This window comes from Sinocyclocheilus rhinocerous, unplaced genomic scaffold (genome assembly GCF_001515625.1).
Source record: "Sinocyclocheilus rhinocerous isolate Xijiao unplaced genomic scaffold, SAMN03320098_v1.1 scaffold1965, whole genome shotgun sequence".
Taxonomy (NCBI): domain Eukaryota; kingdom Metazoa; phylum Chordata; class Actinopteri; order Cypriniformes; family Cyprinidae; genus Sinocyclocheilus; species Sinocyclocheilus rhinocerous.
Genome location: NW_015625577.1, coordinates 1,443,288 through 1,464,089, shown reverse-complemented (window position 1 = coordinate 1,464,089; position 20,802 = coordinate 1,443,288). Strand labels below are relative to the sequence as shown.

At 35.9% G+C, this 20,802-nt stretch overlaps 1 protein-coding gene across 1 annotated transcript in view; it reads right to left on the bottom strand.

The window, feature by feature from the left end:
- The window catches only part of nbeab (neurobeachin b), a 291,762-nt gene that overhangs the window by 197,902 nt on the left and 73,058 nt on the right, over nucleotides 1-20,802 (bottom strand). Inside the window, exons 2-11 of the mRNA XM_016568737.1 lie at nucleotides 19,743-19,974; nucleotides 17,154-17,254; nucleotides 16,521-16,616; nucleotides 15,534-15,655; nucleotides 12,075-12,201; nucleotides 9,586-9,732; nucleotides 4,477-4,674; nucleotides 4,046-4,179; nucleotides 2,706-2,814; nucleotides 1,270-1,422 (exon numbers count right to left, since the gene is read on the bottom strand). Coding sequence (XP_016424223.1) covers nucleotides 1,270-1,422; nucleotides 2,706-2,814; nucleotides 4,046-4,179; nucleotides 4,477-4,674; nucleotides 9,586-9,732; nucleotides 12,075-12,201; nucleotides 15,534-15,655; nucleotides 16,521-16,616; nucleotides 17,154-17,254; nucleotides 19,743-19,974 — 1,419 coding nt within the window. The remainder of the gene's footprint in view (nucleotides 1-1,269; nucleotides 1,423-2,705; nucleotides 2,815-4,045; nucleotides 4,180-4,476; nucleotides 4,675-9,585; nucleotides 9,733-12,074; nucleotides 12,202-15,533; nucleotides 15,656-16,520; nucleotides 16,617-17,153; nucleotides 17,255-19,742; nucleotides 19,975-20,802) is intronic.

The following is a 20,802-nucleotide window of genomic DNA, read 5'->3' as shown; positions in this document are numbered from 1 at the left end:
CTCCCTTCCTTCCTTCCTTCCAATGCAGTCAATGCAGTATATCTTTTATATTTTTTTGCCATTTTTCTTTTTTCCCTTCTTTTGTCATTCTCTTATTTTTTCCTTTTAATGTCTTTTCTTCCTTCCTTCCATCCTTCCTTCCATTTTTCTTTTGTACTTTCTTCTTCCTTCCATCATCCATCTATCCATTTGTTCCCTTTTCTTTCTCTGTTCTACTTTTTCTTTTGTTTTTTTTTCTTCTCATACTCCCACGGTCCCTCTCCTTCTCTTTTTCTTTTTTCTCCTATCCATCTCTTTAGAGAAAGAGAGAGCGAGAGAACTGCCACTATCTCTCTCCTTTTGGAGCCATGTCAAGCTTCCAGTGACCAAATGTTTTTGTTTTGATCCTGTATGTGTTTTCGTATCTCCTTTATTTATTCATGACAGTCAGCAGCCATGCAGAAACTGAATTGAGCAACACATATTAGCAGCACAGAGTCTGGCCTCTTTTAGAAACGCCTCGACCTCTCCTTCATGGGTCATAACAAGGCAGGGTCGAATTCCCAAAACTAATTTTTTCAAAGCTTGAACTTCACTCTACATATGTGACAATACTGCAAACGCTCACAAAACACTGATTTGTAAATCTTTTTAAAGAAAAATATCACTTTTCATCAAGGCTGTGATTTTCTGGCACGTTCTAAACAAGGTGAATGAGGTGACAGACTGTGAAGCTGTTATTGTCAAAAAAAATCTGATGAAAAAGAAGCAGTTTAGAAGCAGTGAACAATTTCAGTAAAAAGCTTTTCTTGAACAAAGAAGTGTCTGCTTTTTAGATGACACCACACGAACCTCATTAACCAAGAGAGATGGATATTAAAGTCGATATAAAAAGGTGTTTATAACCCATTTTGCTTCTTTATTTTCAAATGAAAGAAGACATTCAATGAGATTCAATGTATTGAACATAATGTTCAATTAAAAGAATAGGATGGGACTTGATTTTATGCATCAGGAACTGATTAGGGAATAAAAAAACAAGTTGAGGGCAAGGACTGTTTTAAATCTGTAGAGCAAGCTGACCGTAATGATGTAATGATGTGAACACTAAAGAGTTAACTCTCTGCCTTGTGTTTACTTCAGCAAATATCACCCTGTGCTCATCTGACCAGGTCACTACGGTCTCATGACACCAGTGCCAATCACAGTGTACTCGGATGCTCCTAATTGCTGTCATGTTTCATTGTGACGTACCTGAGTATCTTCTGGAAAAGACATGACCTTGCTCACCTTCGCAGGTATGTGGATCCAAATAGCCGCGTTGAACAGAATATGGTCACAGAGTTGTTTGAGAAGAGGTGCACCGTGGGTAAGGCCGATCAGGTATTTGGCGAAAGCGAGGAACTGCTCCAGAACGGCTCTGGTGACGTGCGTCCGTGATGCCTAAGAAACAATTATGAGATTTTTGTTTACCAAACCAACCTCTGATTCTCAGTATCTTTATAAAATAAATATCAAACCAACATCTGAAGCCTGAAGGCACCGTTTGACTTTGCAGCTAAACAAAGACTTTAACTGTGTAGAAACTTTGTGTGTTATTAGTCTCAGCTGGCACCTGAGGTCCAGACAGGTACGTGGTGTGAGACAGGAGTGAGTATAAACGAGACACAAACAGATGGCCGGCTACGTGTGAATGGGACGCAAGGCAGTGGGATCATTCAGGTGCCATCTAGCACAGATTTATAGCTGCTGCTGTTAAATGACAAAGTGAGTCTTTTACTCAAGCGCCAACTTTAGATGGAGCCAAGGGTATATTGAGACTATGAAATAAGGACAGCTATGAATAAGCAAAGATAGCGAGAAGAAAAAAGAAAAATGACAGTGGGTTAATTTGTATGTCATTGCAATAAACCCATGGACAAGGAGGAATATAATAGTGCCGTTGAACCGGCATTCACTGTGGAAATGCTTAAGTGTGCATTTGTCATTCATCAACCATAATGCACCATTTCTCCTCTGTCCTAGCAATCGAATTGGGTGCGTGTTTTTTAAATTCAGCTCGTGCTTACAAAAGCGTGAGTCAATCAAGGTCATGACAACTCCAGAAAGTACAAATCTTAATACTCTTAAAGTGTTTAAAGAAAGGAGCAAGTGTTTGTGAGCTTCATGACTTGAGTAAAAGCACAATTTGTCCATTACACATCAAAATTCCTTGACGTTTCACAGTTTATGGTGTTATTCAAATTAATGCACAACTATTAGACATTTGTAAGCTGATTTCCCCAAAGAGTGTAAACAATGTGTTGTTTTAAACATTCTTCTGTTTAATTGAGTGGCACGACGTAATAGCAATGGCCCAACCAATGTCTTCGGGTGCGTCCGTCCCCGAGATTGGTTTGCAGCGATCGACCTGAAGGACGCGTACCTTCATGTGTCGATCCTTCCACGCCACAGACCATTTCTGCAGGTCTATCGAAGCAATATCCCAATTCATCGGTCACGACGTGACGTCTCCGTTCCCTCCTTCAGGGAACGAGGGTTACCATACGTAACCGAGACGTTTCTACAATTTTGTCTGAACAATGGTTTGCGAAAACCTATTTGGAAAACGTTATTTTTGCAATTCCGTTTGGTGCTGCTAACAGCATGAAAATTACACACGTTAGCTTTAACCAGTCTTAATTGTATGTTGGAATAAGAAAAACAAAAGAAAACAGTGGCATCACCTTTTCCAGCAGGTACCCAATCACCAGGAAACCCTTCCCACCAAGCATCTGCTCTTGCATTGCCACTGAACTCTTGAGTAGCTCGAACAGGAAGGCCAGGAGAGTGGAACTGCACAGAAAACATCTCATTACACTAAACTGGGTAACCACTGCAGAATCAAGATCAAATACTTGCTGACCAAATATTAATGGAACGAATGGTAAGAACATCCAGCACTTGATATATCGCTTATGTTATTGGTTAATATTTTTTTTTCTCCCATTTACTGTATCTCAATCGGCTAAAATTGAATATTTAATTGTGGGTGCTTAGTTCATATATTTTTACATTTAGATTACCTTTGTCGTCATCCAAATCTCACCTAAAGTTAATGTTTAAAAACACTAATATTTACTAACAACGTTAAATGTAATCTTTAACAAATCTCACAATTAACATTCATTTGTATTGTGATGACTAAATTCACTTGTAGCATTTAAAATGACTGATTTTAATTTTTACTGGTTATTTTTCATTTATTTTGACAAAATAGTACAGAGTTTTAATATCTGTCTTACTAGTTAAAAGAAAATAATTAATATTACTCACTACTATTCAAAAGTTTGGGGTCTGTAAGATTTTTTTTTTCATGTTTTTGAAACTTTAAAACATAACAAGGCTGGGATAAAAAATACAGTAAAAACAGAAATTATGTGAAATACTATTTTTATATATTACTATAATAATATAATATAATATAATATAATATAAACAGATATGCTGCTTAATATTTTTAAATAGTGGGAACTTTGAATATTTTAATTTTTAAATTACAATTTAAAGATTTTTTGACCAGTAGATAAGTCAAAAGAACAGCTTTTATTTTAAATAAAACTTTTTTGTAACATTATAAATGTATTTACTGTCACTTTTAATCAATGTAATGCATCCTTGCCGAGTAAACATTAATTTCATTCAAAAGGTGGAAATTATGTTACTTACCACACTGTGGTCTCCACTTGGCTTTCACTGTGCTGATGGAAATCCAGCTGTGCAAAGAGAGGAAACAGCACCTGGATACCGCCAATGGAGTGAATGGCACTTCATTCAAATATGCTATTTGATTAAACATTTCTTATTATTATCGATGTTGAGAACAGATATGCTGCTTAGTATTTTTGAATATTGGGATTTTTTAATGTTTGATTATTATTTTTTATTTTTTTTCAGGATTTAAAGAGTAGATTAGTCAGCATAAAGAACAACATTTATTTGAAATAATTGACTTCAATCAGTTGAATGCATCCTTACTGAGTAAACGTATTAATTTCATTCAAAAGGTGGAAATGACGTTACTTACCACACTGTGGTCTCCACTTGGCTTTCACTGTGCTGATGGAAATCCAGCTGTGCAAAGAGAGGAAACAGCACCTGGATACCGCCAATGGAGTGAATGGCACTGTGAATGGAGTGTGTAACGATGGCCTTCACATCCTATATAGAAACAGAAGGAAAAAATCAAATGGATTAAAAAGTAGTGGTAGACATATTCAGTAATTACCTGTTTTTGCCAGTTTAAAAGTACTTACTCACATTAACCACTGACTAATCTCAGTGGAAATGTGTTCCTCCAAACAATTAACATTGAATGGCAAACACTGACATTATCTTGTGGAGTTAGCTAAACAATGCAGCATCTGATTAACATTTAGTGACATTACCAACCATTATGTGGTTTATTTAGGATTAAGAGAGTAGAACGCAGTCTCTAAGCATTAAGCAGACATTTACCTGCAGCATTAGAGCGTGAGGCGAATGCACGAATATGGATGGGTTTTCTCTGGGTGAGGACTCCAGGCAGAGCTGAGCATCTGTGGCTTTGGCGTTGTAAGTGCAGGAAATGCTGTTTGCTAACTTCCCATCATACAACACTTGCTTATGGTGGTCAGCCAGGTGGATATCGCTCTCTGATTTAAATTTAAAGGTGCTCTAGGGAGGTAAAAAAGTTAAAAAGATGGATTCAAAAGAGAAATCTAGACCAACACAGAGAAAATCTGGTCTAAATTTGCCTCTAAAAGGTGCATAATAAAAGTGAGACATGTCAAGTGAGAGAATTAACTAAGGAGCGAATTATCACAAAATATGACAATGTAAATTTAACACATCTTAAAATAGTACATCTATGTAAATCTTATTATTCCATGCACTTATTAAAGGATTTACTATTCCTAGCATGAAAAGGAGAAGATTCTTTTTATGCAGTGATTAAATCTTATCCAAAGTCGTGGGAGCGCAATGAATAATAAATGAGCTCGGTGACATGAAATAATCATGAAGATGAAGTAGGGGCGATGTGGGAATCCCCCCGCTGAATTATCATTCATGAGGTTGTTTCGTGTGCTGTCAAATCAAAGGCCTGCGGCCCAACACCTGCAGCACATCCCAGGTGATGATGTCATCCAGATGTGACCTGCTCCAGACGTGTGCTAACTGTGTAAATGTGCGGCAAGCAGACAACGATAACAAGGAATTTATAGAAAATCACCTGCCTTTTTATCAGCAAACATGTGCTTGATAACATTATCAAGAAACATTGCTTATAGTTTGTCATGTGACCAGGTAACATATACTATATATGCACTTATCAGCACGTCTGGATATCATTCTATGCAAAATTATGGGCAGCAAACTTTCTTTCCCCCACAGATACACATAAAAACACAGGCTATGTTCTAAATCTAAATCTTTCTAATATGCTGATTTGCTGCTGAAGGAATACTTCATATTATTATCAATGTTGGAAACAGTTCAATATTTTGCTAAATATTTTTTGTGGAATTGGTCAAACCTTTTTTTTCAGGATTAGAACATATAAAAGAACAGCATTTATTGCAAACAGAAATCTTTTATAACACTATAAATGTCTTTGCTGTCACTTTTAATCAATTTAATGCATCCTTGCTGAATAAAAGTATTAATTTTGTTTTTGAAAATTCTGAATGGTATTTCATATTATTAATTAATAAATAAGATTTCAAATTAATAGGCTGTTCAAAATTTAATACTAGTGCGTTACATAAGGCATACTGTGGAGTATATTATATTTATTGCTATATTTGTTTGAAACGACACAAAATTCAACAATAGTTCCGCACTACTTTTTGTTCTCACATGGTATATTTGCAAACAATGAATTCATTATTTCAGTAAATATAAACTAGGTGCATGTTTTATTAACTTTATGTAAAACTTCCCTAAATCTAACTTAAACAACGAGTAAAAAATGAGGTGTTAACAACTGCTGATTTTATTTCCAATTCTGAAAAGACACGAACCTCAGTTGCATTCAAAAACTAACTACCTGTCCCTTTATATTCATATTTTATTATCCACTAACTAATCACAAGTGTCTTTTTAAAGATGTAGGAGGGTGTTTGTAATTAACTTGTTGTCGTTAAATATGTTATTATTGCATTCAAAAACTAACTACCTGTCCCTTTATATTCATATTTTATTATCCATGCACTAACTATTCACAAGTGTCTTTTTAAAGATGTAGGAGGGTGTTTGTAATTAACTTGTTGTCGTTAAATATGTTATTATTATGCGAATATGGTTTCTAAGGCAATAAACTTGATAAAATTTCCATATTTTTCTTTTCACAATCTGTGAGCAAATAAATACATCATTATATGCAAACAAGTATATCTGCTATCTGTTGCTTATGTTAGCTTTATTCTTTACAAAATGGAGAAGAGAGTGAGAAAAAGAAACATACCAGATTTGTATGCTTATCTGATTTTATCTGTATGCTTATTTTGACCTAAAAACATTCATGTTGTTTGGTTTACTCTGCTGAACAGAGATAGAGTAAATGTCACCTGTTGCTGGTCACGTTGCTGCTGCAAACATATGATACAGCACAAAGCAAATCTCAAAATCCATCAGATTGACTGGAAAATAAATACCACAGCATGTTAATGGATGCTGACAGTTTTGCAAAAAAGCTAAAAGCACACCATCAGACGAAAATAAACCTGACAGAACGCCGGCGTAACGTCACTTTTGGCAGAAACTGATGATGTAATGCTCACATGTTATCTCATAGTGAGACTTCGCAGTAGCAGTAGTGCATCTGTCTTCCATGACAACAGGGAGAGTTCTTTTTAACGTTATACTCACCAAAAAATCCAGAAAATTCTGGAAAAAATGTTTTATGGTTTCCACAAGAGCTCCAAATCAGCATATTAGAATGATTTCTGAAGGATCATGTGACACGGAAAACTGTTAATCTGAGACCAAACCTGTTCATGGTTCAGTTAAGACAAGAAAAGGGGTCTGATTGGGGGTCAGTGTTTTTTGGCAGCTGCAACATAGACTGTCTTTTCTGTTGAGTCAAGGTGGTAATCAGGTCATCTTCAGATCAGTCACATAAATCACAGGAGACTGTCCTTGTCCGGGAAGGTACTCTGCTAAAAGGCTAAGAAGACTATGAGGACCTAAGGGAGCCAACACACTACAGTTAACAGAACAACAAAACCAAGCCCAAACAAAGTAAAAACAAAAACACAAAGCAAAGCAAAACAAAACAAAACACAAACAAATGAAAACAATAAATAAAATAAAATAAAATAAAACAAAGCAAAGCAAAAAAAAAAAAACAGTAAGCAAAACAAAAAAACAAAAACAAAGGCAGGTACAGCAAAGCAAAACAGAGGAAAAATCTATTTAATAGTTATTTTGATTAACATGACTTTAAACTACGAAACCAAGCCAAGACAAAGCAAAAACAAAACAAAAAACAAAAACACAAAAAGCAAAGCAAAACAAAACAAACCATCAAAAACAAAACAAAGCAAAGCCAAATTAAAGCAAAGCAATACAGGGGAAAAATCTATTTAAAGGGGTCATATGATGCGATTTCAATTTTTCCTTTTTTTCAGAACAATGAGCTTTGTAAAAATTGACGCGTTTCAGAAAGGCGGGGCATAGAGGAGAAACATTCATGTACAGTATGTGGGAAATAATGTGTTTTTTTAACCTTAAACCGCATAAACACATTTCATTACACCAAATACACAAAATAATGTTCTTTTTAGCAACATCATATGACCCCTTTAATAGTTATTTCAACGAACATGACTTGAGAACTAAAAAACCAAGCCAAAACAAAAACACAAAGCAAAGAAAAACAAACAAAACAAAACATAGCACAAAGCAAAACAAAAAAACAAAAAGCAAAGGTAGGTAAAACAAAGCAAAAACAGGGGGAAAATATATTTAATTTTTATTTTTATTAACATGACTTTAAACTATGAAACCAAGTCAAAACAAAACACAAAACAAGCAAAGAACAAACATAGCACAAAGAAAAGCAAATAATAAATAAAACAAAGAAAAGCAAAAAAAAAACAATGACTGAATTCAAACTATCTTATGGAATATATGCTATTCCACATCCATGTTTTGTTTTGCTACAGAAAAAAAAATGTACTTGCATGTGCAGGCTCTAAAAAAAAAATTGATTTTTTTTTTTTTTTCACCCTCATTCTGTCATTTGGTCCACAAACACCACTATAAAGGAGAGAGAGTAATGCTTATAGTGGATCCATCACAATTAAAAACCCATTTTATCACGGTTTTCATCAAATGGGGGCCAGGCCCTGTGGTCTAGCCCTGCTAACATAAACTCCAAAGGCCTCTGCCCTATTACTAGACAAGGTAGACCAGCCCGAAGAGCTGACAGGCAGCCTGATAGCTGGCACTCCACTGAAATATACAACCCCTTTTCAGATTTCGAGAGACTCCATTCACAGGTTCATCTGGGGTGGGTAATTGCTTTCTCCCTGAAGCAGACTGCTCATTATTTCTGCCAACCTGCCCGTCACGACGACGTGAGGGGCAGCGGGAATCAGAGGTCTAGAAGCGCAATTAATAAAGGAAATGACCAGCCCACACTGATTAGAGAAAAACCAGTGCAAATGTCTACCAGGTAGTTTAAAACACACAAGGTAAAAATAAGCAAATAAACTGTTAGGATGAGTTTAAGCAGTTATGAGCTTACTTGTCCTTGCAGATTACACAGCCCATAACTAAAACACTACTGTAATGGAGCAAAGGCAATAGAGATGGTGTCAGAATTTGAAATTAAATTAGCAAAAAGCTCATCATTCATAAACAATGGCTTTGAACCAATGTAATGTCATTTTTGGGATACATATGCATAGATAATGAGTCACTAATCAAAGCCTGGTGCTTCAGAGAAAATTAGACTTTGCACAATGAGACTGAAAAACTGCTGCGAGTCCTAATTACTAATATGACAGAGCTTCATATTTAATAAGGATACAGCCTTGGAAAAAAGAAAAAAAATCACAGTAACCTGCTCTGTTTACCCCATGGACGCAATTAAACACAAATCGCTTCAAAAGCACCTTGAGAATTAGCTACAAAAGGTCAGAAACATGAAAGGGAAAGAAAGACTATAAACTATCCAGAGGCAGACTTCATCAACGGAAGACTTCATTAAGAAGCAAAACTGAGAAACTTTGCTGTCGTTCAATATAAAAGCAATAATGCACGACAACAAGAAGAATAAAGTTCATCAAACAAACGTTTGGTAATAAGTAAATATGTAAATGCAGCTTTTCACACCTCATTTTTTTTGCTGGAAAATTCAGTTTTGTAATCTAATAGCTGGACAATAATGACCAGCTAGAAATCAGCTGAGATTTAGATCTCACATACATGGTTATGTCCTCAGGGCGATGGTGAAATCATGTTGGAAGACACATTAATCAATAACCAAATGTCACTGACAAAGGAATAACATCTCTTGGAGATCAATGGTGGCTGCGAAGCGTTGGTGTGTAACGCACTTTGGCAAATCTGACTACATACCTTGTATCCTGGGCCTAGTTGATGGATGGCGAATATCTGAGCAGGGTTTAGCGCTTCACTGAACACATAGATGGCTCCGAGCTGTCCGCAGAACACTCGGTTGGCGTCTGCCGTCTCAGATGAGCCGAGGAAACATTTGTCATAGCTCTGTGATAAGCACATGAAGAAAACAGCTTGGAGTTCTTCGTAGCAATCTCTCAAAAGTGAATAGTAGGGGAAAAAATAGAGTGCTGGTGTGGAAATATAGTGGATGTCAGTATGCAAACTTCATACTAAGCGAGTAATGGTTCACAGCGTAATTGAGATGTAGCATTACAGAGATGTTATTCTGTGCTGAAACCTGCCTATTAGTTTAATGAAAATCGGCACCCAGGAGATCTGAGGTTAAGCACTGCTGGTCCAACCTTTTAATTATCTTACATTGCTTTCAGTGAGGTACAGAAAAACAGAAGCATAGGTCTGTGAATTTTAATCCAATCGTTGAAGCCCCATGATGATATCTCACATAAGATATGAGCTGGCAAAAAAGGTCTGTATTTCCACAGACAACTTCATATTTTTCTACATTAGAGGGTTCCATTTTATTAATCAGAATTTTTGTCACGTTTACTCCAAATATAAACATAATTACATTTTGTTATATGTTGTATAGTCAATTACTGATTCCAAATTACAAATAAAATAGTAGCTAGTAACGTAATCCATTACATTACACATTTTAGGTAATATAATCAGACTACTTTTTGATTACTTTTAGATTACATTTGAATTGTTGAAATGTTGAGAAACCGCTTCTTAAAACGGAAATGATTTTTGTAAATCTAGAGTTCAAATGCCGTGTTGCCTCTCAACCAGAGGCGGACAGCAGTGACGTATGTTTACTTTACTCAAGTAAATTAAAAAAGTATCTGTAGTTTATCACAAATATTCCTAAAAATAACAAAATACTGATTAATAAATTATTTTTGCAACATGCACTGCATGATAGGCTTGATGTGTTGGCAGAAATAAACGTAATTTATTTATTCCGAAACTGTGATAAATCAATGCATCTTTCATAGTTTAATTTCACACTGTGCACACAGTGGTGATGATATTTCTCTGAGACAACATCCGGCAGCTACAGACAGCTACGGTAGTTGCGATAGCAAAGTGGTCTTACGTCATTGGTGTTGACGTTTACATTTACTTGAGTAAAAGTAAGAAAGTAATAGATTTCTAATGTATTTAAGTATTAAATGATATTTAATATAAAACGTAGTGCAGTAAAAAGTGCAATATTATGCTTTGGAATGTTGTGAAGTAAAGTTTTCTAAAGAAAAACACTCTGCTAAAGTACAGACACTTGAAAAGTACTTTTAAAGCAAAGTAAAAATACTTCACTACTGTCTTCACAACTTTCTGTGTAATTATAACCATCTTACTAGTGACTAGTCTTTGTGTGAAAGTCCACAAAACTGGAAGACTTCCTGAATGTATGTTATTTTAGAAAAGTACTTTTAAATGATGAAAAAGAAGAATTAGGGAGAATCAATAAATTATGAATAATTTATTCCTATTGTGTGAATAGTATATAATTATGTAATCAATAAAAAAATGAACTGTAGTCTGATAACAATTATTTTTAAATGTAATAGAACCAATTTTTACTATTTTACAAAAAACCCTATGTGAGTCTAAACCACTGGAGATCAGAAGAATTAAACAGTTCATTTACATGTGCATGAAAATCAGATTAATCCAATGAACTATAAAAATGTATTTCTCTTCTTAAACTGCGCTAAAATGATAAACTGTAGTTTTAATGATTATTGGACCACAAGAGGTCTGAATCAGATCAGCTTATCTTTATCGGCTGAAAATGAAAACAGTATATTTAATTTCTGTAAATGTAAATAGTCTCCCACTAAAATGCTCATGCTATTTTTTCAGCTAAGTATTTTTATTTTATTTTGCATCATCTTGTGTTGCATCATTTCAGACAATATGCAAACTTGCCCACGTGACTGCAATTAAACTGTAAAATTTAATTTTAGGAAAGACCTTCAAGACCTTGGCAAACCCTTTCCCTAAGGCTCTAAAGAGCAAGTTTGAGCTATTAACACTTATAAAGATTACACCAGCTAAGAGCATTAAATATTGAGTAGAAACAAGGAAATCATTTATTAGACAGATGTTTCAAAAATGCAGCAGCTGTGCAGTGATTTCCAAGAGATTTCCCTTCGATTCAACACAACAAAAACAAATACAGAAAATGGCCTCAGTTATCTCATGTCCTGGGGTTCAGTAACAGTTTGTAAACATGATATTTAGCCCAGTTAACTGGATCATGCATCCTCCGGCACAGCTTTGTGATTTTCACTGAGCATCACAGCAAGAAAATTCACAAGTGCATCCACTCGATTCTTACTACTTCACAACACAATCAGTAGATTACTACAGATGCTAGTAGGAGAAAGAGAGAATCAAAGCTGGAAATGAAAGCCTACCTTGCGGGGCTGAAAGTCATATTTCACGCAGTGCTGGAAGCCTTTTCCTTTTGACTTCAGTGATGTCACAATCAAGCAGTTCCCCACAAAATGTGCAGAGTAGCCGATGCCTTTGCTTGTGCGGAAACTGAAATTGAGAATCAATAAATACATAGAATATAGAGCAATTCATAACACTTTTATGTGGTATATATGAAATATCCTCTCTTAAAGGGTGTTCACACAAAAATGAAAATTAGCCTGTGATTTACTCACAATCAAAGCATCCTAGGTGTATATGACTATCTTCCTTCAGAAGAATCCAATCGGAGTTATATAAAAAAATTGTCCTGGCTCTTCCAAGCGTCATTACAGTGGATGAGTGTTTCTGTTAAACAGTCTAAAAGACGTCAAATAAAGTGCGCGCATCCATAATCAAATGTGCCTCACACGGCTCCGGGGGGTGAATAAAGGCCTCCTGTAGTGAATCCATGCGTTTTTGTAAGAAAAATATCCATATTTCAAATGTAATAAAAACCTTTCTCTCACTTCCGCTATCTGTCATACGCGGAAGCTGTTCCGGTGGATGACGTACGATGTACAGTATGTGTCGCGTGCCTCTGAGATATGCTAGTCTCGCGAGTATGTTTACAGGAGCAAAGGAAGCAAAGTTTCCTTACTTTAGCAAAGGAAAAACAGTCTCCTCTTGGCTTATATCGAAATCCTCCAACATTTTTCTTTACAAATCTTCGGTTTGTACTTCTAATTCATGACCGGCATTTTGTTTTGTTCTCTCTCCGCGTTCGTCACTAATCACGCAATGCCGATGTCCTACGTCATCCGCCGGAATGGCTTCCGGGTACCACAGAAGTGTTTATTATGTTTGAAATATGGATATTTTTCTTACAAAAACGCATGGATTTGCTACAGGAGGCCTTTATTCATCCCCCGGAGCTGTGTGAGGCATGTTTTATTATGGATGCGCACACTTTATTTCACATCTTTTGGACTGTTTAACAGAAACACCCACCCACTGTAATGATAACGCTTGGAAGAGCCAGGACAATTTTTTTATATAACTCCGATTGGATTCGTCTGAAAGAAGAAAGTTATATACACCTAGGATGCCTCAAGGGTGAGTAAATCAAAGGCTAATTTTCATTTTTGGGTGAACTAATCCTTTAACATTCCCTTTTTGAAAAAAAGCTTAAACCAGCTAAAGGCATGAACCTGTGAAGCCCAGTTTAGATCTGGAAAACCACCTAAACTAGCTTAAACCTGTTATGACCAGTAATCCACCTGAGGCTGGTTTAAGCGTGCTATGGTAAGTAGTAATTGGCAATTGTTTTGGAAAAAACAAACAAACAAAGAACACTTTAAACTAGCTTACAGTTGGTTTGCCAGTTTTAGCTGGAGTTGTAGCAAATTTTTTAATAGGGATTTTGGGCACTTTGGCTCCGACCAACTAAACCAGCATAAATGCCAAGTTCTGTCATGAAACTCTAGATGGCACAGACTGATGGGTCATTAACGCAAACTGATGTATTCACAGTGTTAAACTCTTGGCACAAGCTGATTGGTTCATGTTGCATACGCAGCCAATGAGCTTGCTGCTTTACATTTAAATGGCTGGTTAGCATTCACTAGTTTCTCTCAAACCCTCCACCTTCCCCAGCTCCACCTGTATAGATCTGCTACGAGTTATATGCTATGTATGCAGCAGCAGTATCTCTTAAATACTCACAGCACCGTATCGACATATGTATTGGCAGTAGTAAATTCCTGTACTTGCTTTGCAGCAGCAATAATCTACAACAACAGTAATAACCTACAGCAGCAGCAATTCAGCAGCGTAGCAGATCTATTCGCCAAAACCAAATGCATTAACATTGTCATATCCATAACCATGCTAAAATCTTCAGAGAGTTGTCATGATAGAACTCTAGCTCAGCCAAGCTAGGAGATCATTTTAAACCAGCTAAGACCATGTTAGACCAGCTATAACCAGCAGAACCATCTTAGGCTAGTTTATGATTTTCTATGTCAGCAGGTTAGGGGAAATCCCATCTTAAGGTTTCTAATAACAATTTGTTAAACCAAAAAGGTAAGGTGTTTTGCTGGTCTTAGTTGGTTTAAGCTGGTCTGCTAGCCTGGTCATGCTGGTCTCCCAGCTCCACTGGCTGAAAATTGTCTAAAAACCCCTTAAATCCAGCCAGTTTGACCAAACTTGGAACCAGAAAACCAGCTTAGGCTGGTCTACAATGTTTTTTAATCACAGTATGTAGGTTTCCTGATATATGCATTAGCTAGTTTTCTGTTCCAAGACAGTTAAGAGAGGAGAGAGTAAAGATATCTTACTGTAGGCTTATTTCAAAATGTCAAAGACAGTTTTGTGTTCTCCGTTCCCCACAATAGAAGTATAAACTGTCACATACAAGAAACCTAACAGCACAAGAGACCATTTTTGCGTCTTCAAGAGCTGAGAATAAGTGTGATTCTCAGCATGAATCAATACTCTGTTTTTCTTCGTGAACATCTCCTTTTATTCCGAATCTGTGTCACGCACAGATTGAACTCAGAGTGTGTGTGAGCGGTCCTGCGCTTGGCAGCTCCAGGCTACAGATCTGGCAGCACAACAGCAAGCAGGACCCAGCGCTTGCTTTCAAATGCTAGCTAGCGTTATTAGCGTGGCAGCCTTTAACAACACTGTTTTGTAACCTTCTCACAAAGTCCGGGGCAGTTTCTCAATGCATGGATCTACATAATGTATGGAGGAACTGAACTCAATAATCTGAACTCAAGAACATGTAAGAAATGCTTTTTTTTGATAAACATCTAGCCCATCTAACAAATCACTTCAAGCTAATATCAGAAGCAAATGCCTTAAAATATCTCTACAAAAAAGCCCAAGGCTGTTAAAAAATGGATGTTGTCCTTCTTTCTCTCTCTCAAAACACACTCACTCCTTCTCCCTTGAGGACCATTTTCCCTCGCTCCTGGAATCCTGGCCAATAAACACGCGTCTGCGCTATTGATCTGAGCTCTAATTACCCACAAGTCTCTACATATGATGCTCTTTTTGCCTGGCTGACATTAAAAGCCCAAATTAATGTCTATTTCCACCCTAGTGTCCCTCTGCAGAGATTTTCCAGTGATTCCAGAACATTCTGCCCTGGGTTCAAACACCTATTGGTTTAATCAGCAGAATCTGACCTAATTCCCTTTTATGCTTGCATAATCCACCACATCATCAAAAAACAAAATCCTCTAACAAAGCTCATTATATAAGTGGCAAAGCAGCCAGAACTCTCTCTCTCTCTCTCTCTCTCTCTGTTAAACGCTAAAACAAAGCCACTCAGTTTAATTTACTTACAGAAGCAGGCCCTGAAGGTCATTTTCTTTTCTGCTAAGCAGGTTTTATTTAAGAGTTGACAAAGTTATATATAACCGCATTAAGGCGTAGGCTGTGAATGTAGTCACCAGTAAAGGTAGGGTTTGTCTTTATCCACGTTGATGTTGTTCAGAAGATCCATGCGGAACCAGGTGTTGAGGGTAAAGCCGTTCTGATAAGGCCATTTAGCGATGGGAGGCAATGCAATCGCCTGGCAGAAAACAGAGAGCAAAAATGTCTTGGAGTCTGTACTGTATATGTCATGTATGGATCTTTTAACATGCTAGACATTTGTTTATATACATCCAGTGCTTCAAAAAATTTAAATATCTAATGCAGTCAAGTTATTGTTCCCAATATACATATAGCCAGCAAAACAAATATACTGTTTATAGAATGGATTTCTCTATAATGAAATTACAGTAGGAATGAACAAGTGCCATATAAGTTATTGGCCAATATCAGAAAAATGTAATTTATCTGTATTGGTTGAAATTTGATATACTGCGTATATATATATACACATTGTTTTAATTTATTATTTAATAACATTAAATAATATATAAGTCAGTAAGTTTTTTAAAGAAATTAATACTTTAATCAGCAAGGACAGATTTAATTGATTAAAAGTGACAAAGAAAACTTAAAATAAATGCAGTTCTTTTTAATTTTATATTCATTAAAAACTGGAAAAATGTGTCATGGTTTCCACAAAAATATTAAGCAGCATGACTTTTTTCAGCATGACAGCATGACTTTTTGTTAACACTGATAATAATAAGAAATGTTTCTAATTATTCCAAATAGGCATATTAGAATGATTTCTGATAGATCACTTAAGACTGAAGTAATGGCTGCTGAAAATTCAGCTTTGCCTTCACAATTAAAATAAAATTTTTGTATTTTGTATGTATTTTATTTACACAAAGCTTTATAGTGATTTAATATTGGCTATTTTTCAGTTAACCGTATTGTGAAAATAACAGTTTAAAAACAACATTTAATTTAACTTCACAACATCTGAAATATGCAAAAATATGCAAAAAAAAAAAAAGGCTAAGAATGGGGTCACTCACAGCTGCACTTCGGCCAGGAAAGTTAAAGAAAGTGTCTGGTCCATGTCTCTGTGCCATTTGAGTGAGAACTGAGAGCAGTTTGACTGCATGTCTTGGCTGTGGAAGACAGAAGTACGTGAGAGGTAAGACAAGTAACTTAAGGAAAAACCAAATCACCGTAACGAAAATCCCACAGGACCTTCTCAGCAAGAACTTCTGAAATCAACTTTAAATTTTGCCTCACTAAAATCAGTTCTGATTTAAGAACGTCGATCCAATCTGTCGTATTCTCACCTCTTTTGGCAAGCTAAAACACATGCTGATCAAAACATTCCATTTTCACGTCTCATAACTAATTGTTTCATTAAAGCCCAAGTATCTCTTTTTTCTCCCCAGAGGGGTACTTCACTCTATCCAAAAACTGAAAACTATTGTGACAACATCCTCACTGTAGCGTCCGCCAGCACTCGATGTTCTGTCAATATCCCTCACTCGAGAGAACGGCCAATCGATACCTGGGCAGGCCTGATCTGTTCTGCGGTTGATTGCTCCAGAGCTCTGAAAAGGCTCAACGATCTCCAAAAGCGGTGAAGCTAACAACCCCTTGGAGCCCCAGAGCCCTACATGAGTTTTCACTCATTTTCAGTGACTTACCCACAATCCACCTTCTCCTCTCAGCATGCTGAAGAGCAATTTGAGTTCTTTGACGGTGATACTGTAGCTGGCCAGAACTCCCAGCATATCCACCAGCAAGTCTGTGCATCATGGGAAAAAAAACATAAACATACAGACAGAGAGACGTTAGATCTGGATTAACTGAAGCGGGCAGAGTGTGCATGTAAACAGATTCCCCAGAGCACAGGTGTGTGTGCAACATACACAAGACATCGTATCATAACACAGTGCAAAATAGCAATTTCACAGTAAGACGTGTGAGAGGATCAAACCGCGCCAAACAGACCCCCAGAATGCACCTTCCCCAAGTGCGATGGCATAATTCGGCAGGCCCTTGGGGAACTTCCATTTTTCAATATAACTTAGTTAAACATAAAAAGGTTTCAATTAACTGTTTAAATTGAAAAAAAAAATTTAAATGAAACAGACTGATCAAAATGGAATGTACATAGTACAATGTTTAAAATTGAATTAAATAACAAATAATAAATTAAAACAATATATCTATCTAGCTAAACCTTGCCATCAAAGGAATACATTTTATTATAATATACATGTGTGTGTGTGTGTGTGATATTTATTATATTTTCTTTATTATTATATATATAATAACTATCATTCAGATATTATGGCAGATATTAAGACTGAAGGCTGAAGTAATGGCTGCTAAAAATAAAAGCTATCGTAAGAATAAAACACTTTTTAAAATATATTAAAATTAAAAAACTATCTAAATTGTAATAATATTTCACAATATTACTGTTTTCACTGTATTTTTTATCAAATAAATGCAGCCCTGACAAACCATAAGAGAAAAATCTTAATTACTCCAAACTTTTGACAGACAGACAGACAGTATACACACACAATATTTTTTGTCCCCTAACCCAACACTAACCCTAAACCTACTCCTTACAGGAAACATTGTTTTGCATTGTTACACTTTCAGATAAACATCATTTACTATTTTTAATCATTTTTTTCCCTCGTGGGGACCGCAGACCCGTCCCCACAATGTAAAAAATTTGAGGTTTTACTATCACTATCATCATCATATTTGGTCCCCACAATGTAGCATAAACAAGTACACACACACACAAACACATATATATATATATATATATATATATACCCACTTCTATGGTTCACAAACAGCGCCTACAGTTGACTCAGCTCTTTCAATTCAGGTTAAACACTCAGTGCTGCGAGGACGACATGAGAAGTTATGCTAATTAATGCCATTTTACACTTTAATTTCGAGTTTCATCAAGACTGCTGCTTCCATAAGGCAATTCACAGCCTCTGCTTCTTAGAGGGTTTTGACTCTGAAAAATTGCATTTAATGTATGCAGACAGAGGAACATGTTGGCCATGAATTACAGATGGAATGAATCAAAAAACATTCTTCTTCATTCATAAACGGTAACTAAAATTTAATATTGCTCTAAACTGCCACTCAATCTCATTACCAGACGGTGCAACTAATGAGATTTTTCTCTCGGTTTCTCTTCTGCTTTAGCCTGATGAATTCCACTGCTGAGAAGATTGCAGTTTAATCCACATTTCTTTCACTCACAGCAATTCGCACCGCTCTCAGGCGTAAAAAAAAATGGAAATTTTGAAAAAATGGAAGCCGTTGCCCATATCTTACACGCGCTGTTCAAAGCAGAGCGTTATCTTTGACCTTTTATGCAAAAAAAGTAAACAACAAGCATGATTTAATATGCAATAAGGTTCAAATAAATCTGCTTTTGCAGCTTGATCTAAAATCTTAACCTAAAATACTACACAGGTGAACTTCACAGCCAATGATCAACACGCATGCTTGTGGTATGGAAATATTGTTGATTGCTACTTCTTTTGGAGTTCAATTTAAAACAGTCATTATTTACTCACATTTAAAATAAAAAATGAATAAATAAAAATATAAAAAAGTTAATATTAAAATCTAAAATAAATAAATAAAACATTAAAAAATATCAAAGAAAGAAAGAAAGAAAGAACAAAAATTTATTATTTTTTTATTTTAAGGTTAAACATTTTTTAATTGAATTAAAAATAAATAAATACTTTTTTATTTTAAAAATAATGCATGTTTATGGTATGGAAACGTTTTGATTACTTATTCTTTTGTAGTTCAGTTGAAATGAATAGCTAAAAACTGTCATTATTTACTCACACTCGTGTCCAAAATGTGATATTACATATGTGAGATATAGTATATTTACATATATCTTTTTCATACAAAGGCAGTTCATAGTGACCACAGCTGTCAAGCTCCAAAAATAACAAAACACCATCAAAAGAGCACCATAAAAGTAGTTCATATGACTGTCTTCGGAAGCCATTTAAATGAAGAGACTGATATTTAAGTCATTTTTCAGTGACAAAATCCTCTTTCTCAAAAAAGACAGCATGACTGTTCTGACTATTCTGCACATCTTTCATTTCAGAGCTGTTTAAACATTTTCTGAACCATTTATAGAGCTTTGGGGAAATAGAAAGAAATGGGTTTTACAAGAGGTCAATTCCAAAACTCTGGAAGAGGGTCAGATTGAGACCACTCACCTGCGATCATGTCATCCACAGAGCTCATTTTGAGCAATAGCCTCTGAATGAGGCCGACCTCAGTGCTGGTCTGCAGGTTGCGGACACTCTTGCGCAGGATGGCGGTAAACATGCTCCAGATTTCCGCCTGGCATGTGACTTCACAGTGTTCCAGCAGCTCCAGCATGCAGATGATGGCCTCTGCATCCTGGATGATGAAGTTCATCTCCAGGTCAAACTCACCACCAACCAGCTGGAGCGGAAGAGAAAGAAAGAGAAGGGAAAAGGACAAGGAAAAAAATTGATTAGACTCACTGTAAGTAACAAAAAAGAGTGATTTTCTTCTAAAGCTTTTAACGTTTGTTTGACGTCAGACAAACGCAAGTGAACCAATTGTGACAACAAATAGCTTAACTAAACTCAAAGAAACCTTGGAAAAAAAAGCAGATGTTTCAACAATCAAATCCTTCTACACTTCCGGTCATAAACAATAACTATAATCATTTGGGAATTATAAACACCAATCAATATTTGTGTTCTGTGGACTAAGCAAGCATGAAATTGAAGATTTCAAGACTTGTCTCGAGCACATGGGAAGACTTCAGGCACCTTCTTCAGAGAGCAGCGAAGCACACATGTGGAAAATAGACCCCTGCTTCTCGAAGGCTTATTTTACAACATTATTTAAGTCTAACTTGTTGGGAATTCTTGTTGGCAGACAGGAATTAACTCTTGTCACGCCTCGCATCCCATAGATCATTGGTTCTCAACTGGTGGGTTGCGACAAAAATGGTTTGAGAGTTGTTCTGATTGTTTGTTGGAGACAGCAAAGGAAAAAAAAAAGTGCACATTGAACTTAACAATATTATGCCAAAAATGTTAATTAAAGCAAGTAAAATTAGACAGATGCCAACATGGACAGGATGCATGACATGCCCTCAAAAACGTATATAAAACTTAAAACTTAAATAAATATTAAAATTAAACAAAATCATTAAAAAAAAAATAATAATAAATAAATAATAACATTAATTTGTTTTAAATAAAACAAAACAAAACAAAACAAAACAAAACAAAATAA